At 38.0% G+C, this 12,500-nt stretch overlaps 1 protein-coding gene across 5 annotated transcripts in view; it reads left to right on the top strand.

The window, feature by feature from the left end:
• Positions 1-12,500, top strand: part of LOC106873505 (calpain-11) — a 108,532-nt gene that overhangs the window by 72,030 nt on the left and 24,002 nt on the right. For all 5 annotated transcript variants that reach the window (XM_089349798.1, XM_089349797.1, XM_089349796.1 and 2 more), the window contains 4 exons: positions 25-106; positions 2,911-3,050; positions 4,902-5,116; positions 10,590-10,620. In XM_089349798.1, coding sequence (XP_089205924.1) covers positions 25-106; positions 2,911-3,050; positions 4,902-5,116; positions 10,590-10,620 — 468 coding nt within the window. The remainder of the gene's footprint in view (positions 1-24; positions 107-2,910; positions 3,051-4,901; positions 5,117-10,589; positions 10,621-12,500) is intronic.

Genomic DNA, 12,500 nt, shown 5'->3' with positions numbered 1-12,500 from the left:
CTTAAACTGTGATCATTATTTCAGGAAAAGAAAGATTGGAATACAGCCAGTTATATAGACAGTTGGAAGCGGGACATTTCCAGCGGCGGTTCAGACAGAAAGACAGGTAATAATCGTTTCTACTATAGGCACAAAAGCTGAAATTTGGTGGAGGGGGTAAGTCGATTACATCGACCTAAGTACTCAGCTGGTACTTATTTTATCGACCCCGAAAGGATGAAAAGAAAAGTCGACCTCGGCGGAATTTGAACTCAGAACCCGAAGACAGACGAAATACCTCCAAGCATTTTGCCTGGCGTACTAACGATTCTGCCAGCTTGCTGCCTTCCTGAAAGGCAGACGTGAGATTATACTTAAACCTCTACTCAACCTTAAATCCCGTAACAAAATTAACAAAATGGATTTTCTTTTGCTTTTTCGGACAAATTGACCTTTCCTCATCATATAAGACTTATATCTGATGTCTTTGTGGACGACATTTCTAACTGTTCCTTCTAACACATGGAAATTTTTTGCAATTGACCTCATGGATTTCTGGAATTGTAATCAATGGTCTGTTGAACTTGCTGGATAAATTCAGGTGTTCTGATGATTTCAGAGCGTTTAGGATGCTTTTTTATGCTTTGATACTAATGACACGTTTCCATCTTCAGTCTCTAGCTCCTTACAAACTTTGTAGACGAAAGATCTGGCAACTTATAAAACTCGAGATATTTCTAAATCACTATGCTCAGCCTTTATAATCCCAATAATAGCATGCCTCTTCATTTCTTGAGTAAGCTGAGGGTCTGCCATTATTCTTTTCTGAAACAAAAAGTATACTGAGTTAGCGAAAAATGCAGCAATGACCCCAAAGAGGTATGGCCTCAAATACCTTATATACACACACACGAACATCTCTCTCTTCCCCTATCAAGCTAGCCAGCTCGTAGCAGTAAGCATAATTTCTATTCTGTTTTGGTATTTCTTACCATAATACGAAAATACAATTCGTACTTATTTTATTGATATGCAGGGATAATATGCTAAATGGCTATGAAAAGTGGCTTGCTTGAAGGACAAAATTGAGCTTGGTCATCCAAAGTAATCAGTTTGATTTTGCAACTATGTTTCATTATAAATATTTACAGTGTGGCCTCTCTGAACTAACAGAGAAATAGAAAACGAACAATATTCTTGAATTGATTATTGGTTTTGAACGTATTAATATTAATCAATAACACATTTCTCGTTTAATTGATTTCTGATATTTTTCACGCTGAAACTTTTCATGGATCTTTACCGCAAAAATTATTGATTAATACCGAGGTGGGAAATTGTTTTTATGTGTATTCTTCTACTGGTTTTAGTTATAGGATTGCTGGGGTACCTCATTCGAAAGTTTAGACGATCAAACCAACCCCTCTACTTATTTTTAAGCTTGTCATTTATTTTATCATTCTTTGTATGTTGAATTACTACGTTATGTACAGAAATACAAACATATGCAGACATATGCATGCGATAGGTGTCCGAACAGTTTCCGTCACCCAAATTTCTCTTACATAGTATTGGTTTACGCGTGGTTATAGAAAATACTTCCAAAGTTGCCACGCAATGAAACAGAACCCGAATCCATTAATTGCGAAGCAAGCTTCTTAACCATACAGCCATTTTTGCACTGATAGAACAACTATAAATTGAGTAATAATTCTGCGCAGATTTTCGAACCTCGTCTAAATTAAAGAGAATTCAAGCAACAGTTCTTTTAGCGAAAGAGAAATTCCAGTTTCTTGTGGTTGAATAGATCTGGTCATCTTTCTCTCGGAACAGACTTTCAATTGTGAGTGATTTCTGCCTTGAGTTATGATTACAACAGAGAATAGGTCGGTCAGTATGTTGGTTTTCAAACTAAAACCTGGAGATGGTACCTAACAAGTTTCATGCAGGATTTCATTAGTTCGTCTAAATCTAACGAATAAAATTTAATGAGTAGGACGAAAGTGATTTCTTTAAGTAACAGTATCGCCGTAATGCCATCATATAGACTCACATTATATACTCACATGAAGGCATAAAGCTGGCAGGATCGTCAGCACGCCAGACAAAATGCTTAGCAGAATTTCATCCGGGTTTTACGTTCTGAATTCAAATGTCCTCGAGATCGACTTTGCTTTTCATCCTTTCGAGGTCGATAAAATAAAGTACCAATTCAAGTACTGGGGTCGATGTAATGGACTTGCCCCTCCCCTAAAAATTGTTAGCCTTCTGCAAACATTTGAAAAAATCATAGACTCACATTTCTTGTACTTCTATGAAGGGCCTTTGTGCTTGAAATATATGAAGGTTATTAAATTTTTCTTTTACTCGTTGTAAGCACCTTTCCGTGTTCACTATTTTGTTATTTTAGTTCTTTATCCCAATGTTCCAATGAAGTTACCATGCTCTTCTCTCTCTCTCTCTCTCTCTCTCTCTCTCTCTCTCTCTCTCTCTCTCTCTCTCTCTCTCTCTCTCTCTCTCACACACACACACATTTAGATGGACAGATAAATTATAGATATGTATACAAAATGCTTTTACAAAATAAAACGAAACTGAAAATAACGGTATATGCGTAGTCTGAATGGCCACCACGACCGATTTTCAACCACCCTATAGTTGCTCCAGTTATTACACACAGGTGTATTTCACAGTTACAACACATGGTCAAGTTACTTGTCAGACAATTAAAACTCCAAGTAAAACTGGAGCAACTATAGGGTGGTTGAAAATCGGTCGTGGTGCCATTCAGATTATGCATTTACCGTTATTTTCAGTTTCGTTTTATTCTACACTTTTATCTTACTAGCGTCATATACTCTTTTCATTTTGTATTGCAATCCTACTAATTTTTTTAATTCTCACAATACTCTTTATTTTTTTCTTTCGAAGAGTCTTACTGGTCCAATCCCCAGTTTCTGCTTGACTTGGAGGATGAGAAGGACGAAACTCCAGTCATCATCTCCCTTATGGAAATAATGGAGAAGAATCGGAACCGCATGGATATTTTCATTGGATTTGATGTTCACCGGGTATGTTTCTTTCATTTTACTAATTTTTTCGTGTATTTTAACGAAGATTTTTTCCCGACGTGCTAACGATTTTTACCAGTTCGCCGACTTTATAACAATCCTTTCTATTATTGGCGCAAGGCCTGAATTTTTTGTGGGTGTTGGGGTGTTAAGTCGATTACATCGATCCCAGAATTTCACTGGTATCTATTTTATCGACTCCAAAAAGATGAAGAGCAAAATCGAACTCAGAACATAAAGATAGATGAAATGCAACTAAGCATTTTGTCCGATGTACTGACGATTCTGCATGCTTGCTGCCATAATTACTATAATAATAATAATAATAATAATAATAATAGTTTCAAATTTTGGCTCAAGGCCAGTAAGGTCAGGGGTGAGGAGGTAAGCCGACTACATCGACTCCAGTGCTCAAATGGTACTTATTTTATCGACTTCGAAAAGATGAAAGGCAAAGGAACTCGGTAGAATTTGAACTTTGAGCGTAAAGACACGAAATGCCGCGTACTGACGATTTTGCCTGCTCGCCGCCACAGCTACTATAATAATAATAATAATAATAATAATAACATGAGCACTGAGAGAGCGCAAACCTCTGCCAAGGCAACACCAACGTCCTTATTTCTTTAATTAGGCCCAAGGCCTCAAAATAGAAGGGACAACACAAAAGACAGACAAAACAATGCATGGGGTACATAAAAACATGTAACGAATTAATTATGAATATAAATGAAATGGTTTTTCTACTCACCAAAGCAGGTAGTTCCATTTTACTGTTTTTAAATAAAGTGTTCTCCTTTAATTCGATTTCTTGGACCTGCAGTACCTCTACTGAGCACGCGCGCGCGCGCACACACACGCACGCTCACACACACGTACGCTCGCACGCACGCACAACGAGCTTCCAAAAAGTTTCTGTAACCTAAATTAACTAGTAAGGAATTGGTTGGCCCAGGCTATCGTAGAAGACATCCGTCTATGTTCCCGCACAATGGATCTGAAACTGAAATTTGAAATAATGTGGTTGCGAAGAGAAATTCTTCACTAGACAATCATGCCTGCATTTTAAATACTCTTGTTGGCACTCCGTCGCTTACGACGTCGAGGGTTCCAGTTGATCCGATCAACGGAACAGCCTGCTCGTGAAGTTAACGTGCAAGTGGCTGAGCACTCCACAGACACGTGTACCCTTAACGTAGTTCTCGGGGATATTCAGCGTGACACAGTGTGACAAGGCTGACCCTTTGAATTACAGGCACAACAGAAAAAAGTTGTGGTGGAAGAGTACAGCAGGGTTCACCACAATCCCCTGCCGGAGCCTCGTGGTGCTTTAGATGTTTTCACTCAATAAACACCCACAACGCCCGGTCTGGGAATCGAAACCGCGATCCTATGACCGCGAGTCCGCTGCCCTAAACACTGGGCCGTTCGGCCTCCACTATTTTAAATAAATAAATGGATTAAATATACTTAAGTGTACTTAAATATTACATATTCGCAGTTTGGCTGTGTGGTAAAAAGCTTGCTTCTCAACCATATGATTCCGGGTTCAGTCCCACTGCGTGTCACCTTGAGCAAGTATCATCTACTAAACCCTCGGGCCGATTAAAGCCTTGTAACGGAAAGTGAAAGAAGCCTGTCGTATATGTATGTGCGTGTGTGCCCGTGTGTTTGTCCCCCGCCACCGTTTGACAACCAGTGTTGGGGTGTTTATGTCCCGGAGATAACAGGCTTTAAGAAAATAAGTACCGGGGCGATTCGTTCGACTAAAATTCTTCAAGGCTGTGCCCCAGCATGACCGCAGTCTAATGACTGAAACAAAATAAAAATGTAGATGTATTTTCATTTCAGATTAAGAAAAACGCCCCACAACCTCTTAGTGATGATAATTTCAGCGATGAGTCTCTGAGATTCGAATGTAGAGCCGAAGAAACAGAATGGCGCGAAAATACGAAATATCTTACTCTGAAGCCAGGAAAATACGTCATCATACCCTTTACACAGGTGAAAGACAAAGAGTCTCGTTTTCTCTTGCGGGTTTTCTCTCAAACCAAAGTGCTTTCAAGGTCAGTCAAACATTTTTCTTTTAAGTTACAGTGTAAGGTACAGTAGTAGGCCGTCACTTTTGTAAGTGAGCATGGCTTGGTTACATGTACCATCTTTTACTTGTGTCAGTCATTAGGCTGCAGCTATGCTGGGGTACCACTGTCAAGAATTTTCAGTTGGACGAATCAACCTCAGTACTTATTTTTGTTAAATCTGGTATTCTATCGGTCTCTTTTTGCTGAGCCGCTAAGTTACGTGGACGTAAACACACTAACACCGGTTAACAAGCGGTGGTAGGAAACGAATACAAAGACACACACACACATATACGATGGGGTTCTTTCAGTTTCCGTCTATGAAATCCACTTACAGCTCGAGGCTATAGTAGAAGACACTTGCTGAAGCTGCCACACAGTGAGAATGAACCCAGAGCCATGTGGATGGAAAGCAAGCTTCTTATCATGCAGTCACTCCTGCGCCTACAGAGCCATGCTTGTTTTTGTTAATTGTTTTTAGATGCCTGTCTAATTACGAACAGACGTCAACATCTCAGCTCGGCTCCCTTACTTTGATCATCGAGGATACAATAGCTGGAGGGAAGAGAAGTACCAGCTTGGTACTGTACTAGTACCAAGCTGGTACCTATTACAATTGAGTAGACTGAAATGAAGTGTCTTTCTCAAGGACACAACGACCTTGTGATCATGAGCCAATCGAGAAAGAAAAAAATTCTAATTGTTAGGTTCAGACATGGGTGTGTGGTTAAGAAACTTGCTTTGCAACCACATGATTTTAGATTTCAGTCCCACTGCGTGGCACCTTATAGCTCCGGGCCAACCATTGCCTTTGTGAGTGAATTTGGTCGACGGAAATTGTGTGGAGAGCCCGTCGTCTGTGTGTATATATATATGTATGAGCACGCGGTTTTGTGTTTGTGTTTGTATTTGTTTCCTCACCACACTACTTGACAACCGGTGTACATCTCCTTAACTTAGCAGTTAGGAAAAAGGGACCGGTAAAATAAGTACCAGACTTTAAAAAAATATAAATACTGGGTCCTATTTGTTCGACTAACCCCATCAAGGCGCTGTCGTGGTATGCAATACTAGTGAGGGCGCGTAGCCTAATGCTTAGGGTATTTACTCACGATCACCGGTTCGTGGTTTCGATCCCCGGACCGGTTGTGTTCTTAAGCAAAGTACTTCATTTCACGTTGCTCTGTAATAATCACTTCGACATCTGACGTGTGGCACACCACGCACCTGTACAGGCAATGTCAATTTGATGGAAAGACTGTGTGCTAATGTACAACACAAACATTTGATTACTATAAACAAATCATATTTGCACGTTGTTCAACAAAAAATTGCGGAATCGTCTTTCACGGACTCGAGAGACTGCGAACAATACTAATATACTAAAAGTGATGGATGGATGGTAGAATCGGTAGGCATGGTGTTGGTTTACTTCGAACATTTATAAAAATAAAAGTAAAAAGTTAGGAATAATTTTCTAAATCTAATCTGCATTTGTTTATTACCAAAATTTAGTAAGTAACAAAACATTATATGCACGGTGAACAGTGAGATTCAAAATGATACTTGCATATTTATTCTTAATACGTTCCAACAGATTCAAACGTGAATATACTTATAGCTTCATTTACATTATTTACATATGCTAGGACACAACAACCTCCTAAGCAGACCGAGTGCAGATATGAGCAGCATATGGGAACCAGTATTAAGGAAGGATAGAAAAATATTAGATTTATAAGCCCTAAAATTCATTCCATAATTACCCGCGGTTAAAAGCGTGGGCTACTAACCCCAAGATTCCGAGTTCAATTCCAAGCAGTGGCCTGAATAATAATAGTAACATCGAAAAATACCTTAGGAATGAGAACCCAGGTTCGAAATATTCCCAAGACACCTGAAGAAGGCTGGAGGGTATATCAGCCGAAACATTGTGTTAACAACAAACAAGATGAGGACAAATATCTGTCAAATGTAAATAATGTACGTAATTCCTCATCTCTTAAATGTAGAACTGTATTATACTAATCGCTGTTGTGTTCGTCACAGGAGATCAATTTTTCCTTTATGACGAATATGTCTTCATAATATATTCGGTTTATTAATGAAAAGGATTTTGGAAACCCAGTGTTTCAACATGAGTCTTATCAGCAAGAAGCGCCTCCGTAATAATGAATTTAATAAGAGCCGATGGTCATGTTTATAATTTCAGTGAACAAACTGACATCTGCCAACCGATAATAAACAGCGAGTTTAGGCCCAAGTCAACCGCGAGCAAATATATGATCAAAAGCATTGTAACAATAAGAATAGCACCGTTTAATTTACGCATTATATATTTAATACTATATTATCTTCCGTAGTAATTTTAAAAATACTTGGATATGAATTTTTGGCTGCTATATCTAAGATGACAAGCGTTCACTTGGACAAATTTCTCAAATATTTAATAAATATGTAGTAGATAATTGCATTACTTTTATATTATTACATAAACCGAAGGCGGTGAGCTGGTACACAATTGTTAGGTTCAGACATGGGTGTGTGGTTAAGAAACTTGCTTTGCAACCACATGATTTTAGGTTTCAGTGCCACTGCGCGGCACCTTATAGCTCCGGGCCAACCATTGCCTTTGTGAGTGAATTTGGTCGACGGAAATAGCACGCCGGACAAAATGTTTAGCGGCATTTCGTCCATCTTTACGTTCTGAATTCAAATTCGGATCTTTTTTAAAACGGGGGCCACATTTTTCATTAACGAAACACTTTGAAACTTGGAACACTGGTAGAATGTGTCCTATAAAACATCTTTTTCTCTTAATCTTCTTTAAAAAAAAAGAAATCCATAAGTTATTCCATGTTAAAGTTGTCGTATTTCTGTAATTTCAACCAATCACTGACGTCCATTCAGCCGATATACATTAAGTGCCGACTACATAAACAAACGATTCTGAAACAATTAACCCTAACCCTAACCCTAACCTAGGGTTAGGGTTAGGGTTTGGGTTAAAGCAAATTTAAAATGAAAAAAGCAAATAAAACGAAGGTATGGAGATTAAATACGCTTTACACCGCTTAATCAGCCAAAGGAGTAAATATAAGCAACTGAATACTTGTCAGTGATTGGTTGAAATTATCGAAATAAGACAATTTTTTACATGAAATAAATTCGAATACAAAAATATTTTTCTGTTCTATAACACAAAATAGATAAGTATACGAAGTTTGAAAGTCTTTCGGTACCAAAAACACTACGTAAAACATTAATGAAAAATGTGGCCCCCGTTTTAAAATAGATCCTCAAATTCCGCCGAGGTCCACTTTGCCTTTCATTATTTCGGGGTCGATAAAATAAGTACCAGTTGAACACTGGGGGCGATGTAATCGACTTATCCCTTCACTCGAAATTGCTGACCTTGTGCCAAAAATTAAAATCATTATTTTATATACCAAAAGGGAGAAAATCACTGCCATTGGAATACCTGACAAAGAATACCTTGAAGTACTTTGTTACGTCCCTTCCTTTCAGAGATTAAATCCTGCTAACATCGAATTTACTGTTCATGCTTCCAGAATACTTGATTAGCTTGATTTCCATAATTTCTATGTCAAGTTCCCAGTGGAGTTGGATGGGTTAATCACGGTCGGAATTACTTCTCATTGGAAGCTAATGCTCTCGGAGACAGGAGCTCGTACATCTATTTAGCTTGGTTTCTACGAATGAATGTTCTTCGTATTGCCAATCACTTAAACCCACTTTACAGAGTGCATTGGTTACTCCAAACACTACATAAGATGAATAATCCTCGATAAGAGAGTTCACCGAAGACTTTTTGAAGTTTTCATCCATTGGTACCACGATAAAATGCACGCAGAACACTCTAATAGGGCCTGGCATCTTGTATAAGAAATCAGAATAAAAATACACTTAGTCTTGCATAAAGATCTTGTATCTATGATTTTACTTTCTTAATTACGTCATAATTTATCCAAAAGTTTATAAATTTAGGATGAAAATAATATTGTAAGTATAGGAGTTTAATGAAAGATACAGCGGTTCGACGAAAGACCTCTGTGTGCATTGTCTTATCTCCCCAAGAGATAGAAAAATCCTCTGTGGACACTGGATGTTAAAAACCTCGAAGGCCATAATGTATCGGCTGAAGTGATTCATGTCCTGTATACATACAGAAGACAAATTTTATGGCCACAATATTATTTTCTTGATAAGGCAGCGAGCAAGCAGAAACGTTAGTACGCTGGGCGAAATGCTTAGCGGTATTTCATCTGTTTTTACGTTTTGAATTCAAATTCCGCCGAGGTCGACTTTCATCCTTTCGGAGTCGATAAATTAAGTACCAGCTGTGTACTGGGTCGATCTAATCGACTAGCCCCCCCCCCCCACAGCCCAAAAAAATTCGGACCTTGTTCCTAGAGGAGAAAAGAATATTATTTTCTTGATCATTTTATAGTCTAGAGAGTGGTTCTACAAAGTTCAGGATATATTATTGGGAACGAGCAAGTATTGCATGTCCCCTATCCCAGCTTAAATTCAACACTACCAAGTAATGAAAAACTTGCCAATTGCACAATGCTCCAGCTATTGAATTTGTGAGCTATATTTCATATGTTATCCTTTTTTATATCAATATATAAAGCCAATGTGGGAAATTGATTTGCTAGAAATAGTAGACAAATATCCTCCAAATCAATCCCTAGTATACCGAAAAGAATATTAATCCAAAGTAGATATGACTGAAGAATAAAGAAAGAAATAGAAAATATGGGATTGCCTGATGTGAATTTGTTCGAAACAATCTGGTGCTAGATTAATAACAACAACGACACCAATCTCAACTTTATTCGAAGAGTTTCGTAAAATGCTACTTGCTTGATAGACTGGAAAAATACTTACTATATCTGGGTTAGGAAAAACAGGCAAGTATCTTCATTTTTTTTTCAGATTATCATATCAGAATATTATGTTTAATAATTTTCTTTAATAAAAATATATTCTATTGTTTTGTTTCGGGACGGTCATTTTTTTTTCCTGCCAAATAAACACACACACTATATATTCGTTCTTCACTAGTTTATTATTGTTGTCATTTTATCTAATGCCCATTGTCTGGAAATCTTTCGTCATACATCTTCGGCCTCTTTAGCGACTCTTCCATCCCATGTGTACCTTCCTGTTCTGTTAAGTCAAGTGTATTTTATTAATGTATTATTAAGTTGGAGTGTTCGAGAAAAAAATTGTTCAAAGAATACACATGTAAATATTGATTGAAAGTAGACATGTAACCAGAAGACGAGAAGATACTCGGTAAACACTTCGATATTTCCTAAAATATGACAAACATTGTTGAGAAGATTACCTTTCAGCTGATGACTCCTACTTACCTATCTGTATACGTATTCCATTCATCAGATAGAAATTTATTTCCATTTCTTTACAGTTCAGTTGACCAACCACCGTGCATTTCTAATGTAAGTACAGTATTCTTTATTCATTATAACTTTTCAGAGATCTTGTTTCTCGGGAGGGTCATTACACCAATGATTAACACACGCAATGCGCGTTATTATTGACGTAATGGCTCTCCCGAGACACAACAAAATCTGTTTCAATACACGAGTCTACATGAAGAATCTCGCTAACCAAATTCAAAAATTCTCTCTCTCACTTTCTCTATCCCTCTATCTATCTACCTTTCTATCTATCTTCATTAATATGGTGTACCTTTAGTTTTTGTTATTCACGCACTTAAATCATTGTTTCGAATCATATTCGTTAGGAATGGTCGAGCGGTTAAGACGCTGGCTTCGCAACAATGCGCTTCCGATATCGATATCACTGCCCAACACATTGGGCAAGTGTCCTCTACCAATGAAAACTGCAGAAGCCCGGCAGAAATATACTGTGAAACCAGTGTGATTCACCTCTTGGAAACCTGTAACCGACGACGTTATCGTTCACTAATCACAATATGAAATAAATAAAGAAGCAGTCCAAAGTTTTATAATAATAACTGATATAGAATCAACATGGATGACTTGAAAATATATTGGATCGTTAAATCAATCAATATAGATTGTAAGTTCAAATCCGCTGCAATAATTCCGTTGTGTGGGTGCCCAAAGCAGTTTATTTCATATTGCTTCACTTCACCTATCCGAGATAGGTATCTGGGAAAGTTAGATTTTGATTTATGTACCAGGCTCGAAATTTAAAGGGGGAGATTATTCGATATCATCACTTGACTGGCACTTTATTTCATCGATCCTAGAGAAAAACAAAGAAAAAAAAGCAAAACAGTCTTCGGCAGAGTTTGAACTCAGAACGTAAAGAACCAGAGGGTATGTCGCCTAAGTATTTCGTCTTACTCGCTAACGATTCTGCCAGCTCTACAACTTAAAAAGTCAACTTTTATATATTAGCACTCTTAAAATCATCCGTTTGGATGACTGTATTCTGTTGATGTTTTAGTCAGGAACAAATATAATCTCAGAAATTTCTCTCTCATACTTTACCACCATGAAACTGGGGACTAAGGGCAGGTCTTTTGTGGCTTTAGAGGCATTTACATTATATGACATTACGAAAAGCAGTGATGGTGTTCAGTCTGTTTTCCCCAAAGTAGAAAACATTTAAGTAAAAGGTTTTCTAAGTGGCTTATTCTTAAGGTTAATTTGTATTGACAGCAGATTTTAAAGTGACCTTTCATTTCTTATTGAATATTCAAACAAGTAGTCTCTAAAGAATTAATACCATATCATTATGATGTATATCTGCCTGTGTCTTTATACATCTATCTTTTCATCTATCTGTGTGTGTGTGTGTGTGTGTGTGTGTGTGTGTGTGTGTGTGTGTGTGTGTGTGTGTGTGTGTGTGTGTGTGTGTGTGTGTGTGTGTGTGTGTGTGTGTGTGTGTGTGTGTGTGCTTCAACATTGTACAATAAACGAAAAACAAAAGGCAGAGACAAAGGAAGAAACAACGAACAGGGTTTATACAGAAACAAGGGAAGAAACAACAAACAGAGAAAATGGAAGTGCTTTTGACGTTTCGAGCCTACGCACGTCTACAGAAAAGAATGAGGAGAGAAAACCGATGGAGAGACGAAAAAAACGGAGAGAAAGCAAACGGCTGCACATATCGAATTTGACCGGAAGGAAGGAGGTGGTTGGAGACAAGGGTAGCAAGGGAGACAACACTGACTTGGCTAAAGTGTGTCTGTGCAAGCATGTGTGTATATGTGAAAATAAGGTGCATGTATATATCTATGGGTGAGTGCGTATGTATGTGTGTGTGGGCAAGCACATGTGTGAGTATGACAATTATGTGAGCGTGTGTATGTGTATGCATCGGA

This window comes from Octopus bimaculoides, chromosome 3 (genome assembly GCF_046866305.1).
Source record: "Octopus bimaculoides isolate indiv1 chromosome 3, ASM4686630v1, whole genome shotgun sequence".
Lineage (NCBI taxonomy): Eukaryota > Metazoa > Mollusca > Cephalopoda > Octopoda > Octopodidae > Octopus > Octopus bimaculoides.
This window is presented reverse-complemented; position numbering and strand designations above follow the sequence as displayed.